General features: G+C 53.9%; 1 protein-coding gene across 1 annotated transcript in view; it reads left to right on the top strand.

The window, feature by feature from the left end:
• Positions 1-389: 389 nt before the first annotated feature.
• Positions 390-24,271, top strand: part of LOC119871306 (epididymis-specific alpha-mannosidase-like) — a 30,742-nt gene continuing 6,860 nt past the window's right edge. The window contains 14 exon segments of the mRNA XM_038533694.1: positions 390-410; positions 549-576; positions 2,692-2,778; positions 3,304-3,470; positions 5,426-5,531; positions 8,316-8,358; positions 10,538-10,717; positions 15,370-15,608; positions 18,203-18,393; positions 19,575-19,630; positions 20,445-20,636; positions 21,171-21,423; positions 22,561-22,671; positions 22,752-22,944. Of these exon segments, the coding sequence (XP_038389622.1) occupies positions 390-410; positions 549-576; positions 2,692-2,778; positions 3,304-3,470; positions 5,426-5,531; positions 8,316-8,358; positions 10,538-10,717; positions 15,370-15,608; positions 18,203-18,393; positions 19,575-19,630; positions 20,445-20,636; positions 21,171-21,423; positions 22,561-22,671; positions 22,752-22,944 (1,867 nt within the window).

Raw genomic sequence — 24,271 nt, forward strand, 5'->3', positions numbered from 1 at the left:
ACTCTGAAAAACAGTGTGGAAGTTCCTCAAGAAGTGAATGATAGAGCTATCCTATGACCCAGCAATTGCACTACTGGGTATTTACCCCAAAGATACAAAAGTAGTGAAACAATGGGACACCTGCACCCCAATGTTCACAGCAGCAATCTCGCCTCTGCTTGCTGGACAGTCTCTTATGACAGCAAACATGGGCCAAGGAGACCCGACCCTAAGAAAAGCAGGGACTTGGGAGCTCTGCCCCTGCGGGCCAGGTGGCCTTGGGCAAGCTGCTTCCCCTCCCTGGGCCTCTGTTCCTGCTCCGTGCAATGGGAGCCAGAGCGCAGGGGCAGCAGGCCGTGGTGAGGACTCAGTGGGATGGTGTTTGAAAGCCCTTGGACACGCAGGGCGCCATGGCGCGGCTGTCACATCAGGTGATATAGGCCACCCCTCTGCACAGGCTGTGTCCATTGTGTCCTCCGTACTTCGGGTCGCCTGCCTTGGAGGCCACCCAGGAGAAAGGAAGATAGGAGAGTGCAGAAGCTCCCATCATGGCCACTCCCCACCTGCAGCAACGCTGCCCTGCTGTGCAGAGGAAAGGTGAGGTCCTGAGGCGGTGAGTGATTCGCCTCAGGACACAGGCTAGGCAGGGGAGGGGTCTGGGTGGGCCAGTCCAGCCCACTTGCCACCCCTGCTCCTCCCATACAGAGCCCCATCGGAGGCTCAACAGCAGAGAGGCCGAGGCCCCCTAGTCAGCAGCTCAGGAGCCAGCCCTCCTCGAGAGGCCTGTTAGGGGAGGGGGACATGGCCCCCTCAACCAGGCCCTCAGGTGCAGCGCTGTTCATGGGGCTGTCACCGGCGGGGACCTGACTCAGAGGGATGGGCAGAGGCCGGGATGGAGCCACCTGCGTGGATCGCCACCAGCTCTGGCCCCACAGAGAGGTGGGCTCTCCATGTCTGTCCCCTGAGGCTCAGAGAGGTCGGCACAGACCACAGCACAGCACATCCCCACTCAGCGTGAGGGCTCCCTTGTGACCCCCCCCCCCCAAGACCATGGGCTTCAGAACAACCGTTTCTAAGCCCAGCAGAGGCCACACTGCGGGGTGATGGCACCAACACCTGGCTGGGCTCTCTCCATCCTACTTCTAGCCCGCAAAGTAGGTCTAGGTGGACAACCAGCCAACTCCTCAGCACCCGGGCCTCTTGGCCACCCCACCCAGCTCCCTGGATCACTCTGTTTTTCTGCCCCGTAGCCCGTGACCCTTCCATCTTCCTTCCTGTACTTGGAGGCACAGTTCCTTCACCCCCTTGTCTAGGTAAGCCTCTGCAATTTCCAGGAGCCCTCAAATAACTGGAGCAGTCCCCCGTGGGCAGCACCCACCAAGGCCAAGGCCTGACTTCCACCGCAAGGGCATCCTGAAGCAGCACATCTCCTGTTCAATGGCCTCCCAACCCAGAGCCTGGCACAGAAGCAGGAAAAGGGTTTATTAAGGGATAAAAATCTAAAAATACGTCCAAGGAGCAGCCAGCCCTAGAGCCCAGAGAGGGAAGACCTGCTGTTTGTTACTGAGTACACGTGTTGACTCAGACACAGACGGTCACTTTACTTTCCAGATGACTTAACAAAACCTCCAATAGACCAAAACATCTCCATTTCACAGGTCAGAACCCTGAGGCTGTTAGGCAGCAGGGGTTGTGCCCATGCCCTGATCAAGGTGGAGTGAATTGATTCTATGAGGTGACAGGTGGGGTTGGGAGGTGTACTGGACTGAACTTCATACCTTGCACACTGGAGACCACCCAGGTCCTCCAGGGAACAGGGGTCACGACCATGTCATACAATCACCTTCAGGGAGAAAGGCAGAGCTCCTCCTCATTCAGGTTTGAATCCTGCAGCAGCCCTACAAAGCCTCATGGCGGGCCAAGCTGTGGGTGAGGACGATGTGAACCACACACACATAATAGGGTCTAACAGAGTGAATGCTATGACGCAAGGGTGGGAGGCCATGAAGGGGTCTCTGAGAGCCTTTCAGCAAGACAGAGAGGGAAAGAGGTGCTTCCCAGGCAGGGAACAGCATGGACAAAGGGCCTGGGGCGGGAAAGGCTGGAGGTGCTTGGAGAATGTGGCCAGGCAGCGCTGGTGGAGGGAGGAAGCTGGCTCACTGCAGCTGGATGAGCCACAGCAGCCAGAACATGGCAGAGGGAACGAACGGGTCATGAGGATGGGGAGCAGTGGGGCCCAACAGCAGCTGCCGGAAGGAATGGAGTCCAGGGGGTGGGGGCTGAGGCCTCAGATTTGTCCAGGATACTGGGCTGGTGACTTGATATTTTCACCCAGGCCGCCTCCAGCTCCTTTGTGGGAAGAGGCAGGAAACCCAGTAGAGAACAAACAGTCTCTGGGATTAGGGATTCGGTAACTTTCTGAGGTCGTTGCTAAGTGGGCAGCTGGACTCATCAGGAGAGAGAGGCAGCAGCAGGATGTGACTCTGGGCAGTGGGGAAGTCTGGTCCTGGACTCACTGGGCAGCCTCTGGGGGACACTTGTCTGCCTGTGGAGATGGCTTAAGGGGGGAACGAGCTTGCACCCCTCAGTTACAGAGGAGGAAACTGAGGCCCAGAGAGGGTTGGTGACTTGCCTGAGGGCACCAGGAATGACCCCCACCGCCCACTCCTGAAGCCCCTCAGCCCAGGCTCATTCACTCCTTTCAAGGAGCAGGTCTGGGCACTGCCGTGTGCCAGCCTGGAGACAGCTATGAGAAACAGGTGCGGCTGCATCCTGGGAGCCCCCAGCCAGGGGCGGGAGGTGGGCAGGCAGGTGCCCAGGACCAGCCAGGGGGCCGGGGGCAGCTCCTTTCGGCTTCTGGTCTCAACATCAGCTCCCCTCATCTCAGCCCAGGCAGGCCCCGAGGGCGCACCGTGGATCCCCTCCCCTGTCACCCCATGGCTGCACTGAGCTGCCTCCCTCAACACCCTGAGGGCCTGCACCGTGCCCCCTCGGGAAGCCGTCCCTGATCCCTGGTTCAGGCTGGCACGTCCTCCCACCCACGTCGTGTGTCATGGTCTGGAACGTCATTTCTGTCCCGAGAACAGCAGGATCTCAGCAGAGGTGGGAGGGTCATGAGGCCCTCTCAGGCCCAGCCAGCACTGGGTGTCCAGCACCTACAGGGCACCCGGGGTCCTCCATGTGAGCAGCAGAGGGAGAAGCAGAGGAAGAGCCCTGGGCGCATGCCTGCAGGGGGTGGTGGGGCCCAGGGACACGATGTCACTCTGCAGTTTGCTCCTGGAGCCTTGGGGCCAAGAGTCCGGGAGCCTCCCCAAGGGCTGGTGTGACGGCGGCCCCCTCCCCAGGAGAGCCTGCGGGCCTATGCTGCCAACGTCTATACCACGGTGGTGGAGCAGCTGATGCTCCAGAAGCAGCGCAGGTTCATCGCGGTGGAGCAGGAGTACTTCCGGCTGTGGTGGGATGGCATCGCCTCCTACAGGCAGAAACGCCAGGTACCCCCACCTACAGGGGCCTCCAGGGGGAGGGTGGGGTGCCAGGGGCTGTGTGGCTTGAAGCTCAGGCCCAGACACACTGGGCGGTTCTCAGGCTTGTTACCTCAGGTTTGGGCTCAGACCCTGCCCCCAGGACAGGTTGGGGGTTTTTTTGTTTGTTTTCTTTTGTTTTGTTTTTTATAAATGTATTTTTTATTGGTGTTCAATTTGCCAACATATAGAATAACACCCAGTGCTCATCCCATCAAGTGCCCCCCTCAGTGCCCGTCACCCAGTCACCCCACCCCCCGCCCACCTCCCCTTCTCCCACCCCTAGTTCGTTTCCCAGAGTTAGGAGTCTTTATGTTCTGTCTCCCTTTCTGATATTTCCCACACATTTTTTCTCCATTCCCCTTTATTCCCTGTCACTATTTTTTATATTCCCCAAGTGAATGAGACCATATAATGTTTGTCCTTCTCTGATTGACTTATTTCACTCAGCATAATACCCTCCAGCTCCATCCACGTCGAAGCAAATGGGGGGTATTTGTCGTTTCTAATGGCTGAGGAAGATTCCATTGTATACATAGACCACATCTTCTTTACCCGTTCATCTTTCGATGGACACCGAGGCTCCTTCCACAGTCTGGCTATTGTGGACACCTGCACCCCGATGTTTATAGCAGCAATGTCCACAATAGACAGGTTGGGTTTTAATCAGCCTCGTGGCGATTGGTGTAAAGTGTCAGCCTGGCAAGCCAACTGAGCACTCAGCTGGTGCTGAATGGGGTCACTTCTGACCTCAGCACTCCGGAGGGGCCCTAACCCCACCTCCTGCGTCACCGACCCCACCGACCCCTGGCCCCACGGGCACGCAGCTGGCTGCCCTCCCAGGTGCCACAGTCCCTGAGTTAGTGGGCTGCAGGAGGCATCACAGGCTGCAGGAGGCATCACAGGCTGCAGGGTCACAGAGGCCTCACCCCATAGGGAGGCAGCCTGGGACCCGGCTCCGCCTGAGGCAGGGGTGCACGCTGTGAGCTGGGGGGCCCGCCTGCGCAAATGGGAGTGACCTCCCCCTCCTCGGAGTGGACAGGCCAGATGATGCAGGACGGGAACACCTGGGAGGACGCTGTGGACCTGGTCCCCTCCCTGCCATTCACCTTCCTTCAGAGCAGTCACCGATCGTGAACGTCAGGGAGGCTAGAGACGTGCCCAGGGTAGTAAAGCTGAGAAGGCAAAGCAGAGAGTCAGTCCCCACAATCAAACTGGGGGCTCTTCACCCTGCAGCCTGTGGAATCCCGAGGAGGAGCCTCGCAATCATGGGCGCCGGCTCTGCTTCTCACACTGGATTAGCTACACTGTTGCATCCGTGTCAAATGTCCTATGTGGAGCCTTACACTATGTTACACTATGGTTATAAGCACCCTCTCCTGACAAGCACAGTGAAGGACCTGGGCGCAAGGCTGCTATGTCTAACTGGTAATTTCAAATGGTGTAGAGAAAACCCTCCCAGGTTACAAGGAGATGGGGGAGCGCTACGGCAAACAGGTGAAGAAGGTTCACAGTGAACGAATCCGCGGAAGGGCTCAGATTCCCCGGGAGCCACTTGCATACTCCTTGCAAGTCTTTCAGAAATTTCAAATTATTTCCACAGCGAAAAGGTAACAGATGTGGATACAGACATGAAGACACAGAAAAAGATAGACAAGGAGGTAGAAACAGAGGTAGAGAAAAAGGTAGACATGGATGTAGAGACAGAAGTAGAGACAGAGGTGGACACAACAGAGATCAAGTACAGCCAAGGGCCAGGTGCTGGCGCGGGGGGTGGGAGGCAGTGCTGACCTGCTGCTCTTGCAGAATGAAGGCACGGCAGGACTTTGATGGAGGACACCATGAGACGCCGGAGGCATGTCCCCACAGATCCAGCCCTACTGTGGGGTTCTATCCTGGCTTCGTTCTCTCTGCTTGTCACCAAGGTCCGCCATCTCCTGGCCACGAGACGCCTGGAGTTTGTCATCGGGGGCCAGGTCATGCATGATGAGACCGTGGCCCACTTTGATGACCAGATCCTACAGCTCACAGGTGAGGTCCCCCTTCCCCATCCCCCGGGTCTCCTGGGGCCTCCAATCAGACTGGGACTGGGTTTCTGAGCCCAGGTCTGAGCCCCGTCTTCCCCTCTGAGCAGGACCCTGAGGCCAGTAGAAACAGGCATTGGCGAGTGGCGTCCTCCTGCCAGTGCCGCTGAGTGCAGGGCTGTGGACGTGGACTGGAGACCACATGGCCTGGCGCTGTCCTGCCTCTGCCCATTCCCAACCCTGTGACCCAGGCAAGGGACGTCACCTCCCTGGGCCTCTGTTTCCTCATGACTTAAATGAGTGTGAGTGTGATGGCACTGCCTACCTCCCAGGGTAGTTGTGAGGATCAAATTCGGACAATTCATTAGAGCACTGGGAGTGGAGCCTGTGGTTCCCAGAAAATGAGTAGTGAGGTTAGATGCCATTGCTGCCTTCCCCACCCGTACGTACAGGGCCACAGCTCCAGCACGGCCACCTTCAAGCCTTCTCTACAAGCACTGCCACCACACCCTGAGTACCTCCATCACATCACCAGCTCCACTGCCACTACCTGCATCACCACGCCAGCACCGTTCACACCGACAGCGACAACCCCCTGATCCCACGTGTTCCCCTGACGATATCACCATCATCACTTCACCACCAGCTCTGTGACCGCACAGCCCCATCCACACTCCGGGAAACCACGCCACCGCCCCTGCTATGACCATCCCCCCTCTGGGACTTTGACGGCTACAATCATTGCCCCTGCCCCTTGCTTTGAGGCACCTCTTGGCCACCACAGGCCCCCTCTCGTGCCCGTGCCCGCAGGGCCTGAGCGTCACCCGCCCGCCCTCCCGACCTCCTGCCTCCGGCTGCCTCCCACACCACCTTACTCTGGACCTGACATCTCTCTGCGGGGAGTGGCACCTGCCCGCAGCACCCGGGCGACCAGGAAATGCTGAGTGTGGCCGCAGCCCCGGGGATGGCAGCCGTCACCCGCCTCGCTGAGCCGCCAGCTCCGCAGCGGGATCCTCACCGGGCGGGTCCCCCAGGCAGTCCCTGGTGCGAGAGAGCCCGGCCAGGGCCTCCGGGCTGCGATGCCACCTGCAGCAGCACAAGGAGGCGAAGGCCCGACCGGAGCGAAAGACACATCTGAAACAACCCGGGTTTTCCCGCCTCAGCAGCCCCTCCTCGACCCCTACCGCGGCGGTCACCTCTCTGCTGCAGTGCATGCTGGGGGATGTAGTCCAAAGCTCCTGCTCCTCTCTCATTGGCCAGGATGTGATCATGTGACCAAGGCGGCCCTCCAGGGGTGCGGAGGAATTCAGTCCCTTGCTGGGGTCACAGCGCGCGGTCAGCGGGGAGGCAGGGGCCGTGGGCGGCGGGGCCGTGGGCGGCGGGGCCGAGCCGAGCGGCTCTACACCTGCCGAAGCTCGGGGGCGGCTGCACCTGATACCCCTAGAAACGGAAGACCGTTCCATGAACAGTTAGCACTTTTGTTCCCTAATCTGCTCTTCATTTGGAGTCAGGATGCTTGTGCCGGAGGGCCCGGGACCCTGAGCAGCAGCGACTTGACAGGTCTCCACCTAAGCACGTCCCATTTACTACACTGGCTGGGATCGGTTTGGAGTCTGGGCAGCTGCTTCATGTTTCCCTGAGTCTCCTGAGCCTCCCCTCCAGGTCCCAAAGGGGGGCCACAGCTCCAGGCATCACATTGCCATATATCCCCACTCAAGGCAAGAAAAGAGACGAAGGGTCTTCGTCCTGACTCCCTCTTTTTAATGCAGGTGGGAAATCTTTCCCAAAAGCAGACCAGGCTTAACACGCCCATCTTTTTGGCTCCACCCATGGTCCATGCCCCCCTCGAGATTCCAGACAGGCTGAGAATGCAAGTATCTGGCAGAAGGGAATAAGCTTGTATTGAGCAGCTGAGTCCATGACAATCCATCCCTTGGGGTGCAGTAGGCACCCCCTGAACAAAATAAGGATTCTGTGAGTGGACGGGAAGGGGCCACTGAACAGGCATCGTCAGGCGTGGCCTGCTCTGGCTCCCTGTCTGTGGAGAGGGCTGTTCCTCAAGCTGCCTGCCCTCAATGTGGTGATGCTATTGACCGTTCCCTCATAATCCCAGGCCCCACAATCCCCAGGTCTTCCCTCCCACTGCTGCTCCTTCCTGGTCTCCTCTGCTTCCTACACACCCACCCTCTGCCTCCTTCCCTGCTGACCCAGGCCACCAGTAGCTCCACACCAGGTCTATGCCCCCTGGCTAGTCCTCATACCCTCCTGCGTGAATCAACCCGGACTTCCTAGCCACCCACACCTGCCAGCAGGCACCCCTCCTGACTTGGCCTGGCCTCTGGTCTGATCATGACTCTTTCCCACAACCTGGGGTCCTGTGGGCCAGAGCCAGCATCCCCAAGCCTGGGAGTGAGTAGTGAGAGGCAGCGTGACATTCTCTTACTCCAGGAGACCTGGTTTCTCTCCTTCAAATGCAGACTGGAGCCCAGGCCCTGGGTTTGCTGACATAGCCCCATAGGTGGGAGGCCTGGGGAACAAAAATAAATGGCACTAGTCTGGAATTTCTTTCCCCTGCAGCACTCAACCTGACATCAGACTCATGGGGTGGCTCTACAGTCGTGAATGAGTACATGGAACATCGGGTGATCCTGCTGTGGCACCCTCTGTGTTAGGCCCTCTTGCAGCACACCCCAGGATGGCACTCCAGCCCCCTGGAAAGGCAGGGGCCCTGAGTGAGCAGGTGGGGAGGGACCACCCTCCTGTCACCAGCAAGGCAGGGCTCTCTTTGCAGAAGGACACGGCTTCCTGTACGAAACCTTTGGGATCCGGCCAAGGTTCTTCCCTCTGTGTGCAGGGCCCGTTACTAAGCCCCTGCTGTAGCGAGTATCGTGTCTTGGGTAATAACGCTCTGGGACAAATGCTGGCTGCGGCTCGCAGCGGTAGACAAGGGTACAGGTGGGCTCTAGCTGGGCAAGAGGAGAACATGGTCCTGAGCCCCACCTCATGCCACGCTGTGCGCAGAGTTCACTTCCCATGTCAGCTCATTTCTGCCGCTGCTGACTCTGTGAGCTGCGTGGGGCCCTCCCCATTCCTCCCATGCAGAAACCGAGTCCCGGGGGACTCAGGGAACATGTGCATCGTCCCAGAGCCAGTGCTTAATAGAACCAGGATTTCCCCCTGCTTTGTAACCCTGAGCAGGTCCCAGTCATGAGAGCAATGAAGAAACAGACCAGAGGATTAGTGAGAGGTGAGCAGCTCCTGTGCCAGGAGGTCGTCAAGCAGAGCCAGAATGAGCTTCGCTGGCAGGCCTTGGTAGAGAGGGTCCTTCCCCGGGGCAGGCGGCGGGGGTGGCGGGCAGTGAGCAAGCGGGCTGGCTCCCACTAGAGGGCAATTTCCACAAACATGGGTGGCCTTGGGGGGTCAGAGGGAATCTAGAGGAGGCAGCGGAGGGGATGGCCCCTGGAACCACTGAGGGAGACCCAAGTGGGGCTGGAGGAGGCAGAACCAGGGCCACCGTGTTGCCCCTGGGCCGTCACTCTGTTCCCTCTGGGTTTGCAGAGGCTGCAGTTTGTGTAGCGAGGGTCCCCATCCCTGTCAGCTCAGCAGGAAATATTCACGCTTGTCTTGGACCAGTACAACTACTGCTCGTGAGCACCTTCCTGGGGAGCCCTGTTCTTTAAAAAAAAAAAAAAAAGATTTTATGTATTTATTCATGAAAGACAGAGAGAGAGGCAGAGACAGGACAGAGGCAGGCTCCATGCAGGAAGCCAGATGTGGGCCTTGATCCCGGGACCGCAGGATCATGTCCTGAGCCAAAGGCAGATGCTCAACCGCTGAGCCACCCAGGTGTCCCCTGTTCTATGTACTCTCCCTGTATTACCTGAGAAATGACTCACCCTCCCATCTACCCTCTTGGGAGTTGATCTGGCTTACACAAAGAGAAACTGAGGCAGGGTCACTCAGCCAGGGTCCAAGGGTCAGGTTGGTTTGGACAGCCTGTTCCGAGGCCTCTACATCATGGATGCAGCCAGGCTGTGGGCTCTTGGGGGTGAGTGGCCCTGGGTCCAACCCACTCTGGCCCTTTACCTGGGAGGCTATGGGTAAGCCGACTCCCTGTCCTTGAACAGGGGAGATAGCGGGCAAGGTGAATGACTTCAGGACCTGGCATTTGCTTTTGTCAGGCCCACTCTGTGCCAGGCAAGGTCTCCAGGGTTTTCCACTGATGTTTGTTCTTCATTGATTCTTCATGACAACCATCAGGACATTTATGGATGAGGAGACAGAGGCTCTGAGGATCCAAGTGGCCACTCCTGGAGGCTGGCATGGGTTATCCCTATGTCACCCCATACTGCCCTGAGTGAGGCAGTGAGGACCTCCACAGTTGATCTTAGGGTCTGTGTCATGAGACCGAATTAGAGCCTGAGACAAAAGGGAAAATCCGAATACCGCCCTTGCGCTTGGGGGAATGTTGGTGTTCTATTCATCACCATTTGTTTTGGATTAATTCTGAGTTTTGAAATATGACACTGACTTATCTCTATGTCAGCTCCTGAGACTGGGTTCCCCCTTACAGTTCGTCCCCCCAGGGCACTGTGCCTCACTGCCTCACCTGCTCCAGCCCTGCTCCAGGCTTTGGACTCGGGTCTGAGGGCACCGCAGTGGCCCCAAGGTCCAGAGATCAAAGGACTCTTCGAGATTGCCAGTGGGAATGCAGTGGGAATGTAGACTGTGGGCTCCATGGGGCGGGGGAGGCAGTGTGGGCCCAGGAAGGGGCCGTGTTCCAGGCCCCACAGCTGGCAAACTGTGACATGTGGATTTGAGCCCCATCTGTCAGAGGAGCTCTTGTCCTGACCCTCCTGACCCTCCCATCACACAGGTGTGAGAAGGAGGCCTGAGCGCCGGTCTGTACACCCTGAGCTGCCCTGCGGCCTGGCTGCACCTGCCTGTCCTCCTGGACCCCGAGCTGCCTCCCCTCTCAGGGCGGGGCTCCGCTAACCCTTCTCTCCCCTGCAGGGAAGGCTTTAACTGGGACGGCACTGCTGTCTTCCCAGAGCCACCCCCAAATAGGATATACCCAAACATGATGGAGCCTGTCACTCAGAACGTCAGAGACTATATCGTGGCCCTAGTGAAAAATGTGAAGGAGCGAGCCACCTGGTTCCGGACACTGCACCTCCTCTGGCCCTGGGTAAGGTGGGATCCCAGGCCTCAGTGTCCTGACCACAGCCCTGGATTCCTGTCCAGTCTCACCCAACCACATTCTTTCCAAAAAAAGTGGGAGGGCCGTTGATGGGGGTTGAGAAGGGGCCACTCTGCCTGGGCTGGGCTCAGCCTATTTGGGGAGCCAGGAATTTCAGGAAAGCCATCAGAGCTGGCAGGGTGGTGCTATTGTGCGGGCCATAATTCGAGGCGCCCAGGTGACCCATGTGAACAGCTTCACCAGGCTCAGGCTTCGACTACTGTCAACAACTGCCGGCCTCACCTCCTCCCAGCCAGACCCCCATCACTCACATGTGTTCTACAAAACTTCATTTCCTATCTTACTCTCCATGGCAAACTTTCAACAAGGACAATTTAGAGTTACCGTGACTGTTTGTGGTGGGGGGGTGTCTTGTTTTAATGCTACAACTCTCTCTCTTTTTTATTGAGATAAAGTTCACATATCACTGTATATGAGTTTTAGGCATGCAACATAAGGATTCCATTTTTGTCTATGTTGCAAAATGATCCCCACGGTAAGTCTACTTAACATCCATCAACATACACAGTTACAAGGTATTTTTCTTGGAATGGGTGCTTTTAAGATCTATTCTTTTAGCAACTTTCAAGTACATGATACAGTATAATTAACTAGTCACCATGCTGTATGTTACATCCCCAGAACTTACTTATCTTCAAACTGGTAGTTTGTACCTTTGACTCCTTCACCCATTTCACCCACTCCCCATCCCTAATTCCACCTGTAAGTGAGATCACATGGCATTTGTCTGTCCTTGTCTGATTTATATCACAGAGCATACTGCTGTCAAGTTCCATCCGCCTTGTCCCAAAACTGAGATTTCCTCCTTTCTTTGCTGAGCATGATTGCCTTGCACATATGCACCACATCTTCCTTATCCACTCATCCACAGATGGACAATCAGGTTGTGTCCAGATCTTGGCTATTGTGAATAATGGGGTAAAAGAATAAAGAGGAGAGGCGCCAGGGTGGCTCAGTGGTTTAGGGTTTGCCTTTGGCTCTGGTCGTGATCTCAGAGTCCTGGGATCAAGTCCTGCATCAGGTCCCCACAGGGAGCCTGCTTCTCCCTCTGCTTGTGTCTCTGCCTCTGTGTGTGTGTCTCTCTCATGAATAAATAAATAAATAATATTTTTTAAGGGAACATAGAGGAGCATGGAAATGAGCATGGGGGTGCATACATCTTTTCAAATTAGAGTTCTCAGTTCCCTTGGGTAAATACTAAGACTTGGATTGCTGGGTCATAAAGTCATTCTATTTTTCAGTTTTTTTTTTTTAAAGATTTTATTTATTCATGAGAGAAACAGAGAGAGAGGCAGAGACATAGGCAGAGGGAGAGGGAGAAGCAGGCTCCACACAGGGAGCCTGATGTGGGATTTGATCCTGGGACTCCAGGATCATGCCCTGGGCTGAAGGTGGTGCTAAACCACTGAGCCACCCAGGCTGCCCTATTTTTCAGTTTTTGAGGGACCTCTGTACTGTTGTCTGTAGTGGCTACACCGATGCACAGTCCCACCCACACCTTTGCCAACACTTGTTCTTTTTAGTTGTTCTGACAGAAGCCATTCTGATGGCTGTCAGGTGATATCTCATTATGGATTTACTTTGCATTTCCCTGAATGGTGAGTGATGTGGATGGAGCATCTTGTCATGCAACTGTTGTCCATTTGTAGGTTTTCTTTGGAACAATGTCTATTCAGGTGTTCTGTTTTTAAATGGTTTTTTGGTTTTGGGTATTGAGTTGTATGCATTCTTAGATGTTATGGATATTAATTCTTTATCAGGTATTTGATTTTCAAATATTTTCTCTCATTCATTAGGTTGTCATTTCATCTCATCAGTGGTGTCCTTGCTACACAGAAGCTTTTTTTATTTTTATTTTTATTTTTTAAAAATATTTTATTTATTTATTCATGAGAGAAACACACACACAGAGCCTGACGTGGGACTCCATCCCGCGTCTCCAGGATCACACCCTGGGCTGGCGCTAAACCGCTCAGCCACTCGGGCTGCCCAGAAGCTTTTTTTTTAATGTTTAGTTTTGCTTTTGTTGGTTTTACTGTTGGTGTAAAATTGAAAAAAAAAATTATCACAAGACAGATGTCAAGGAATTTTCCCCTTCTGTTTTCCTCTAACAGTTTTATGGTTTTAGGTGTTATATTCAAACCTTCAATCCGGGGCAGCCTGGATGGCTCAGCAGTTTAGCCCTGCCTTCAGCCCAGGGCATGATCCTGGAGACCTAGGATCAAGTCCTGGGTCAGGCTTCCTGCATGGAGCCTGCTTCTCCCTCTACCTGTGTCTCTGCCTCTCTCTCTGTGCTTCTCATGAATAAATAAATAAATAATTTTTTAAAAAATCTTCAGTCCATTTTGAGTTAGTGTGTGTGGTGTATGATACATTTCATAATTTTGCATGTGGCTGTCCAGCTTTCCCAACACAATTTATTGGAGAGACTGTCCTTTCCCCTGTGTATACTCTTGGCTCCTCCATTTCAAATTAACTGACCATATATGTGTGGGTTTATTTCTGGGCTTTCTATTCTGTTTTGTTGATCTCTATGTATGGCTTTATGCAGATACCATTTGGTACTGATTACCATGATTTTACAATGTAGTTTGCGATCAGAGAGTGTGATGCCTCCAGCTTTGTTCTTCATTCTCAAAATTGCTTTGGCTCTTCAGGATCTTTTGTGGTTCCATGCAAATTTGAAGATTGTTCTATTTCTGTGAAATATGCCATTTAAATTTTAACAGGGATTTAACTGAATATGTAGATTGCTTTGGGTGGTATGGACATTTTAACAATATTAATGCTTCCCATCCATGAGCACAAGATATCTTTCTATCATCTGTGGGGCTTCTTCAGGTTCTTTCATCAATGTCTTACAGTTTTCAGCATACAGGTCTTTCACCTCCTTGTTAAACTTCTCCCTAGGTATTTTATTCTTGGTATGCAATTATACATGGAATTGTTTTCTTAATTTCTCTATCCAATAGTTGATTATTAGCATACAGAAATGCAACTGATTTTTGCATGTTGATTTTTTATCCTGCCACTTGTCTGAATTTGTTCATTAGTTCTAAGCATGTCTCGGTGGAGTCTTTCAGGTTTTTTATATACCATGCCATCTTCAAATAGTGACATTTATTTCTTCCTTTCCCATATGGATGCCCTTTGCTTCTTTTCCTTGCCTACTTGCTCTGGCAAGGCCTTCCAATGCAATGCTGAGTAAATGTGGACAACATGGGTATCCTTGTCTAGTTCCTAATCTCAGAGGAAAACCTTGCAGCTCCCCACCATGGAGTATGGTGCCAGATTTGGGGTTGTCATAAGCAGCCTTTCTTATATTGAGGCATGTTCCCTCTATACTCACTTTTTGAGAGTTTTTATCATAAATGGCTGTTGAATATTGTCAGTTGCTCTTTCTGCGTCTGGAAGAGCGTCATAAAAGTTTTATCCTTCATTTTATTAATGTGATGCATCCTGTTGGTCCATTTGTGGATGTCAAACCATCCTTGATTCCCTGAAATAAGTCCTACTCTATCATGGCATATGATCTTTCTGACAGGTTGTTGACTTCAGTTTGCTAATAACTGTTGAGGATTGTTGCATCTGTGTCCATCAGGGACATCAGCCTCTAATTTTCCTTTATGTGGTTTTAGTAACAGTATAATGTTATTTCTGGGATATGAGTTTGGAAATGTTCCCTATTTTTCTGTAACTTTGGAAGAGTGTGAGAAGGATAGGTATTAATTTTTCTATAAATGGTAGAATTCACATAATAATTGGTCTGTTGAGATTTCTATTTTTTCTTGATTCAGTCTTGGTAGATAGATTATTAGGAATTTATCCATGGTGTTTGACTTTATCTCTTTTTTTTTTAAGATTCTACTTATTTATTCATAAGAGACACAGAGAGAGGCAGAGAAATAGGCAGAGAGAGAAGCAGGCTCCCTGTGGAGAGCCCAATGCAGGACTCAATCCCAGGACCCCGGGATCACAACCTGAGCCAAAGGCAGATGCTCAAGCACTGAGCCACCCAGGTGCCCTGACTTTATCTTTTTGAAAGTGAGTTCAAGGTCAGTAAATGTGAGTTGTGGCTGTCATCACTGTCATTCATAATTATCATATCATTAAAATTAATGATGTCGAAAATTAGTAATATAGGTATGTGTTAAGAAAAGTCCAGGAGTGAAATAAGTTAGACAGCAAATGCCCATCCATTGTAGTCTCACACATATGTGGGATCTAAGAAAACCAGACTGATGAAAATAGGGATTAGATTTATAGTTGCCAGACGTGTGCGGGTGGGGAGGTGGGGGAATTGGGTGATGGTGTTCAAACGGTACAAACATCCAGTTATAAGATAGACAAGTACTTGAGATGTAAAATGTGATGAAAGAAGGAAGGAAGGAAGGAAGGAAGGAAGGAAGGAAGGAAGGAAGGAAGGGAGGGAGGGAGGGAGGGAGGGAGGGAGGGAGGGAGGGAGGAAGGAGGGAGGGAGAGAGATGGACACAAGGATGTACTCGGGAGCTGGTGGGGCCTCTCCCAGGCAGAGTGGAGGGCCCTGGATGGCAGAGGGAGGCCACTCCGCCTGGACTGGGCTCAGCCCCGCAATCACGGGGGTCACGCTGTGGCCCAGCCTGCAGGGCTGTGACAAGCAGTTCTTCAACGCGTCGCTGCAGTTCTCCAACACGGACCCGCTGCTGGACTTCATCAACAGTAACTCGTCCAAGCTCGGCATCTCCGTGGAGTACGCCACGCTGGCCGACTACTTCGAGGCGGTGCAGGCTCACAACGTCACATGGTGTGTCCACACCCACGGGGACTTCCTGCCCTATTCCTGAGGTAGGAGCCTGGGCAGGTTGAGATGCAGATCTGGTGCCGAGGAGGGTGCCCACCTCCGTGTCTGCTCTGCCCTGCTGATGGAGCTGGTGAGGGTCCCTGGGGCTGAGATGATCCCTGCCCCGACCCCCGACTGTCCCACCTAGACATCCTAGCTGCCTCCACACTTGTGCCCATCAGGTTGAACCTCTTGCTATTGGCTGCACACAATAGTTTCCAGCTGAGAGTGCTCCACTCCCACTACCCCTATCCTTCCACCTAAATCCTACTTATCTTGCAATGTCACCTTCTCCTTTCCTGACATCAGACCTAGATCAGGTGGGTTCTTGGTGTCCCTATGGTTATCTTTCATAGTATTTTCAAAATTGTTGGGGAGCCCCACCTGCTTCATGCCTGTGTTATTGAGGCAGGGACTGTGCTGGCTCTAGACAGTACAGCCCAAGGGTGAAAGGGACCAGTCTTGGAGTGAGCCTACTCCCTGGCTGCATGCAAGTCCTGGAACCAAACTGTGTCAATAAAATGGAGAGGTTCATGGTGCTCAATCCATTGAGTTATAAAAATGAAATGAGGCAAGAAAAGCTCTTAGCCTAGGGTCTGCCACAGAAGAAGGGCAAGGAGATATAGCCATTCACAGTTGTGTCATCCCTAGTCCTGTTGGGACAGGTCCTGCCATGCAAATGATCGGTCCATCCCTGTGAGGAGGCTAACTGAGGGCCTGCAGGGTGCTGTGAAGGCAGCCTAGCAGCACTACTCCCAGGCCTGCCCCAACCCATCCCCCATGCTAAGCTCCCTGCACACCCCAGCTCTCTGTCCACAGTCCAAGCTAGAATTAGAATCTAGATCTAGAATTAGATCAAGAACAGAATGACACAGAGCTGAGGGAGCAGAGAACACCATCCTCACCCCACCCCTGTCCTGGCACATCACTGGGGAACAGTGTTGACCAAACCATTGACCTTCTAACATCTTTATTGCATAAAATGGGAGAGCCCTTGAAGGGTTTCTGTGGTCCTGCTCTGCTCCTGACAGAAGGAGAAGCCAAGGGGATGTGGGGATGCAGTGAGGTAGAGTGGTAAGGGGCCAGGACAGCTTAGGGAGCTGATGTAGCCTCTACTCCCAGCCAGCTACCCCCAGTAGGCCATGGGCTAGTTGGAAAGGTTGCTTAGGACAGGAGGGTTGAGATGTGGCCATACCAATCATACAGGTGGAAAACCAAGGCTTGGAGGGGCTCTTGCACGCTGAATGTTCACCAGAAAAATGTCTGGGGGGGGTCTGGTCTGCACCACTGACCAGCAGCCAGAGTGCCTGAGGAGGGCCAGCCAGGCAGTGGCTCAGACCCATACCTGGGTTCGGATCACAGTCCCTTTCCTCACAAACTGTGTGGTTTGAGGCAAGTGATGTTACCTTTATGAGCCCAGTTTTGTCATCAATGAAGCGGGTTCTCGAAGGTTTGGGGGGACAGCCATAGAAAGTAGCAGTGTCCACTGCCTCAACCTTGGTGTCCCACCCACACCCTAGGGTGTGGGCGGGACACTTGTAGAAGGGCTCCTCAGCTTCCATTTGCTTATCTTCCCAATTTCCTTCCCCTTCCAAAGAGATGCCATGGTGGGCCCTGATACAGGTGGATCTGGACAGGCACTGCCCTGGTTTGCCCATAAGTTGATTTGTTGTCTGTGTGGTGAGAATGTGGGGCTTCATTATTCTGAGAACAGGACAATTTAGATCTTGTGGACGGAGAGCTGGCCAGTGCTGGAGGTAAGAGGATATCCTTCAATGTGACTATGGTTACAGAGAAGATGGGAGGAGCTACTTTGATGGGTCACATGGAGAGCCCCTGCCTGGCCAGGACACTCAGCCTGCTGGAGGGGCTGTGGACAGCACGTCCACCTGACCCCATGGCCTGTGGCCTTTCTCCGGGCCCGTGGGGCTACCCTTCCTGGTGTCCTCAGGCCGTGTGGGGAAGGTCAGGGAATGGGGACACAGGCCAACCTGGGAGGAGGCAGGGGGCAAGAACAGTGGGAAGAGTCAAGCAACTTGTGAGACCCAGCCAGGGCCTGGGGAGGCACCCCGCACCCCCTCCTCTCACCAGAGCCCAGAACAGGCGTCATCCTCTGGGTGCAGGTCAGCACAGCAGCTAGGGAATCCCTCAGCAATCCCCCATCCCAGCTCCCTGGGCTGCCAGTGGAACCCCACTGATTGCAGGCTTCCCCTGAGTCACAGGCAAAGGCCTCTGCCAGCACTCAGAGCACGTGCCAGCTGGTGCTGCCTGCTGGGCTCCCACCTCCCCCTGCACTCCTCAGAGGTCTCCCAGGCCCTTGGCTCACAGGCTCTTCAAATTCCCAGGTCCTCCCTGGACTGTCTGGTCCCCCATCCCAGGCCTGGCCCAGCCCAGCCTGATCCTCCCACCTGCCCCAGCCCCCACAACAGGGATCCGCGGGCCATTCCTGGCCTGGCTGGACAGGAGTCTCTGGCTGCCTCTATAGGTGACCCAGGCAGAGCCAGACACCAGGCTCCAGTTTCCCCAGCTTTACTGGGCTTGGGGTCTGGAAGCCCCCACGCCAGGGAGACTCATGCCAACTGCCAGCTCTTCTCTCCAGATCCATTTCAGGCCTGGACGGGCTTCTACGCCTCCCGCAGTGGGCTCAAGGCGCTGGCGAGGCGAGCCAGTGCTCTGTTGTATGCCGGGGAGTCCATGTTCACACGCTACATGTGGCCTGCCCCCCACCAGCACCTGGACCTGGCCTGGGCCCTGAAGCAGCTCCAGAGGCTCCGCTGGGCAGTCTCCGAGGTAATGTCACACCTCTCAGCATGATGTCAGGTTGAAACCTCCTGTGTAGTGCACTTCCCCAGCCCCTGGTCGCTAGAGGTCACTTTCCAGAGGAGAACACTGAGGTGGTGGGTGTGTGTGGACACTGGACCAAGGCTAGAATCACGTCCTGACAACGCTCAGCTGGTGGGTTCAGTAGGCTTTAGAGCCAAAGGGCAGAGGGTAAAGGGCAGACAGGAGAGGCGTTAGTGTCCTGTGTGGATTCAGTCCTCCTCTGCCGGTGGCTTCAGGCTCAGGACTGCCCTCTCTGAGCATAATTCCCTCCCTGGACAATGAGAAATTCATGCCCACCCCAGGGTGGCGAGGCTACTGAATGTGATAATGTACATAAGGTGCTGGGCACGGTGGCTGCCCCATAACAAGTGGTTCCGATCTTCCGTCTCCACTTGTCCCCACTGTACAGATAGGAAAAGTGAGATCTGAGAAATCCTGTGACTTGTCATACCCAGCCAGAAAGGGTCACGCTGGACGTGACATTGGCATGCTCACCTGAGGGAGTCACTGGCAGATGTGTCACTGGGGTGAAATGGGTAGACCTTAGAGTCCTTCAGAGGGGGCTGGACAAGAGGCTTCACTGGTAGGTAGAGCCTCAGCTAATCCCAGTCCCACTCTGGTGCAGAGAACGGAGGGTGCCTGGAGCATCCCAGCAGCACTTCCCAGGACAGTGGATGTGAAGCAGGGGCGGGTCCCTGACAGAAGTATCCTCTGAGGAAAAAGAGAAAAATAATTAAAAGACCATGAGGAAAGGTTAAGGGAAATAAATGACAGCCTCAGAAGGAAAAATCTACATTTAATTGGGGTTCCAGAGGGCGCTGAGACAGAGGACCAGAAAGCATATTTGAACAAATCATAGCTGAGAACTTCCCTAATTTGGGGAGGGAAACAGGCATTCAGATCCAGGAGATAGAGAGGTCCCCCCCTAAAATCAATTAAAACTGTTCAACACCTCGACATTTAATAGTGAAACTTGCAAATTCCAAAGATAAGGAGAAAATCCTTAAGGCAGCAAGAGATAAGAGATCCCTAACTTATATGGGGAGAAATATGAGATTAACAGCAGATGTCTTCACAGAGACCTGGCAGGCCAGAAAGAGCTGGCAGGATATATTCAAGGTCCTAAATGAGAAGAATATCCAGCCAAGAATACTCTATCCAGCAAGGCTCTCATTCAGAATAGGAGAGATAAAGAGCTTCCAAGGTAGGTAGAAACTGAAAGAATATGTGATCACCAAACCGGCTCTGCAAGAAATATTAAGGGGGACTCTAAAAGAAAGAGGAAGTCCAAAGATATAATCCAGAAAAACAGGGACTGAAGAAGCATTATGATGACACTAAATTAATATCTTTCAATAGTAACTCTGAACGTGAATGGGCTTAATGATCCCATCAAAAGACGCAGGATATCTAGCCACCAACCACTAAACCATTCATCCATCCATCTCCTTACTTACCCATCTACCGATCCCTCACCCTCGATCTATCCATCCATCCAACCACCATCCATCCACTAATTTTGTTCATCCATCTATCCAACCACCCACAACCCATCCATCACTCACTAACCCATCCATCTGTCCATCCATCCAAGCATCCTCTATCTTTCTTGTTCATCCATTTATCCAGTGACCCAACCACCAATGCTGGCCACCTGATAAGCAGGCACCATTCCGTGGGACGATTCCTCTGGGGCAGCATGACTGCTTCTCGTTGACTCTCAGGGGCATGTTGTGAGGCCCCTGTCCCCCTCCTGTTTTGGGATCCCCACTGGCCCATGGAAAGATCTAAGGCAGCTTTGGCTCAGGGGAGGGGCGAGTCCCAGGGGCTTTATCTGAGGCAAGTGCACCAGTGTGACCGAATGGCCTCCTGACTGTCACTGAGGCTCTGCAGAGATCACTTTGCTTCTGGTGGAGGTTGGTGCATAGAGTGCTTGTTACGGGCTTCCAGATGAGAGGACGATGCTTGGGACATGTGTGCATGAAGATAATGCTGTGTCCCGTTTCTTGTCTTTGTAGAGGGAGTAACTGCACAGTGCGGGTGACCCAGGAGTTCATGGAATACCATGTCAACAATCATAGTTTGAAGGACAGCATTTCTAATAACTACATATTTACACCCACCCAGTCAGCACAGCGCCCATGGAACAGTGTGGGAAGGCAGATTGTGGCGGGAAAGCTCATGACTGAGATCCGGCAATATTTCTACAGGTGGGCTCGGGCTCCTTGGTGGTCGCCAGCAGGTGTGGGAGGAAATGAGGGTCCATGTTTATGCCGGATCCCTGCTCCTGGGCCCATGCTTGGCACATGGTCCTTCTGGTTGGGAGCTTGAGGAAGACGTGATTGCTCTGGCCTAGGGCATCCTGGCTCCATCGCACATGCTGGACCTCATATGGGGTGTCCAGGTTCAGAGCTGGGACAGGAACCCACAGGGACAATGAGGGGACTCTTGTGTTTTCATGAGAGCACACACCTAAGCCATCCGGGTGAGGCACCCCAGCTCCACGTTATCCCAGCTCCACATTATCGGGGGGCCAGGTTCTTCCTATTATGTTGATGAGTAATGCTCCCTACCCCCCTGCCCCCCTGCCCTGGATGAGGGAAGAAAGGAGGGAGGGAGGGAAGGAGTGAAGGAGGAGGGAGAGAGAGTGAGGGGAGGGAGGGGCATTCAAAAGGAACCCAGAAAACAAAACAAAAAAAAAAGGAACCCAGAGCCTGAGCCACCCATTCCCTATTTTGCACCAGCAAGGTGGGGGACAGGAATCACACATATGCCATCTACTCCCGGCTCGCCCACGTGCCCCTGGCCCAGGGAGCGGAGCTGCTGTGCCGGCGCATCGAGCAGGAGTACCGGGTGGGCCCCTTGGAGCTGAACCGTGAGGCCATCCTGAGGACCAGCACCAGTCTCCACAACCAGCAGGTCCTCCACTCAGACAACAACGGCTACCAGATGCAGCGGAGAGTCTTCCAGAAATACTCGAGCAATGGCATCGCCCTGGTATGCTCTAGGCTGCCTGTTTGCTCTGCGGTCCCGGAGCACGGAGGGGAGTGGGGGGTGATCCCCGATGGTGCTTTTCCAGAAGACAGGAGGAGGAGGCCCATTGCAGCTTCACCATGGAGCGGCAGAGGCCTCTGGACAAAACTCCAGCAGAGCCCCCTTGCCCACCTGTGCCGTTAGGAGCGAGGCCCAGGCTGGGCCACCTGCAGTGTCTGAAATCCGGGGCCACCACATGCACTAGACTGTCCCTGTCCCTGTCTGTGCCTCGGTTTCCTCTTGTGGAGAATGAACGCCCCGTGTGGGGTGTTCTGAGATTCAGGTTGAGTGTGCCTGACCCATCCCAGGTGCTGTGGCAGAGACTTTCCCTGGCAGCTTCTTCCAAGCACTGAGCATTGCCAGAAGCCAGATGGGCTCCCACGTCCTAGGCCTCTGGCCCTGTGATCCTGGGCGAGCTGGGCCGGCCTCCCTATGACTCCCTGCAGACCCGAGAAAGGGAACAAACCCAGGGCTGTGAGGGTCAGGGGGGACAATCCAGGTGAAGCCCCCACTGGGGGCCTCCTGTGCCCTCAGTAATCAGTTCTTTTTCCTCCTGAGGGGACCCAGAGGCATGTGTCCCCACCCTCCTCTGCTTCTGAGCTCAGGTCCCTTCGTCCCTACCTGCTAGCCCTCACCTGCTGTGCAGAGGCTGCTGACAGTTCCCATGGGTCCACCCGGGACATCTGGCTCCAGCAGAGCACTGACCTGGGGACAGGGGCCGCTCTCCCAGAACACACATGGCCCTTTCTCTCTGGAGCAACTCTCCACCCAGCTCCCCTATCAGGCTGGACCACACACACCCCCTCCTCACTCCTGCAGGACTGTGCACAGTGTGTCTTTGGGCCCTTTGTACTGGTGGGGAAACCGAGCTTGAGTGGGCTTAGTCCCCAGCTCATATGGTCAGAAGCAGTGGAGCTGGATTGGAGTGACAGTCTGTTGGTGTCCAACGTCAGAGCCTCTAACCTCTGTCTCCCTTCTCCACCCTGAGCTGGTGCTCTGTGCGTGGGGTGGAGGGTGTGGGGTGGCCGGAGGGGGACCCGGACCGAGAGGCCTTCCTGTCCTCTGCCCCAACCGCCAGCCTGGCAATGTTTGTGTCCACAGAATTACTACCCCATGGCTCAGTCCGCCTTCATTGAGGACGGCAGAAGCAGGCTGGTGCTGCTGTCCAAGCAGGCACACGGCGTGTCCAGCCAAGAGAACGGGCAGGTGGAGGTAGGAAGTGGGCCCTGCTGATCACCCAGGGGTGGGAGCAGGTGATCGGGGGGGGCTGGTCAGATAGCTCTTCCCTGCAGGTCATGCTCCATCGCCGGCTTTGGAACAATTTTGATTGGGCTCTGGATTATGATCTCACCCTGAATGACACCTCCACTGTCTACCCTGTGCTCTGGCTCCTGCTGGGACCCCAGTCTCTCACCACCCGCCTGCGTCAGAGGTGTGGGCTAGCGCTGCAGCGTGCACCCGTAGTGCTATTAAGAGAGCTGAATGGTAAGGGAGTGTTCACCCCAGAATGAGCCCCCCTGGCTGGGATGGACCTGGGGACCGTGTGGGCCACCATGATCTGGAAACTTTGATCAGAAACGAGCTCAGGGGTCTCTGATCCAAGCCCTCGTTTAATGTGTGGGCAAAGTGTGTGCAAATACTTTCAGGCTTCACCCAAGCTTATACATGGAGTAGCGAGCACTTCTGAGAATCACACAGATTCCGCTTTGTATCCTCTCCCTGAGTATCCCTCACTTTCTGCTCTGATGACTCTTTATCTTCCATAATATGACATGTATGGCTCGATGGCTTCACCCCTAGTAGATCAACATTAAAAGACTTGTTTTATTTGATTCTGGGTGTGCTGTCACCAGGCAAGGTTAGTTCAAGTTCATGGTCTGATGTGCAAAATTCATGCATTGCCTCCACTCAAAATTCGTTGGTTTTTTTTTTAAGACTTTATTTATTTATTCATGATAAACACATAGAGAGAGGCAGAGACAGGCAGAGGGAGAAGCAGGCTCCCTGCGGGGACCCTAATGTGGAACTTATACCCAGGACACTGGGATTCACGCCCTGATCCAAAGGCAGATGTTCAACCATTGAGCCACCCAGAGGTCCCTCGGTCAGACTTCTTCAGATTTAAAACCGCCTATGTCTTTACAGAAATAATTGAAGATGAGAAACAATAAGTAATGATCATGTGTAAATATGGTACTCTGCAGCAGCTTTTAAAGAATGAATCATTTAGATACAGTTCGTATCCTTCCCTTAATCCTTGAACTGTTCCTCTCTACTCACTTGAGAGGTTTGGAAGAGAATGTGGTTATGATTTATCCTTGTTTCAGTTTTAGAGCAGGACCCTCCCAGGGCTGTAGAAGCGGGCAGGCTGCTGCTCACACGTGCACAAAACACGGGCTGAGTGCCTGCTGTGTGCTGCACACTGAGGATGGGCAAGGGCCAGGCCTCTCCTGCAGGATTTCTCCTGAGCTATGGGCTGGGGGGCCATGCTCATACAGATCCAGGCTTCAGGGAGCAGAGGCAATGGGACTGAGCAGAGTGGGGGCTTGGTGCTTCGGGGACCAAAAGCCTGGAGAAGATTGGGGTCCACTTCGAGGGCAACAGTTGAGTTTCTCTTGTTTGTAAGTGACAGAAACTGAAGGGGCTGCTGGTTGGGCGGAGCTGGGCAAATCCTGGAATCAGAGCAGCAGCACAGGAGGCCTGGGATATGGGATGGGGGCAAGGCAGCTGGGGGTCTGTGGGGAGCAGGTGTTCACCGTCATCCCTCCAGGACTGCCTTTAGCTGCCTGCCTGGCCACCTCTGGGTCTCGGG

Source organism: Canis lupus, chromosome 3, assembly GCF_011100685.1.
Source record: "Canis lupus familiaris isolate Mischka breed German Shepherd chromosome 3, alternate assembly UU_Cfam_GSD_1.0, whole genome shotgun sequence".
Classification (NCBI taxonomy): Eukaryota; Metazoa; Chordata; class Mammalia; order Carnivora; family Canidae; genus Canis; species Canis lupus.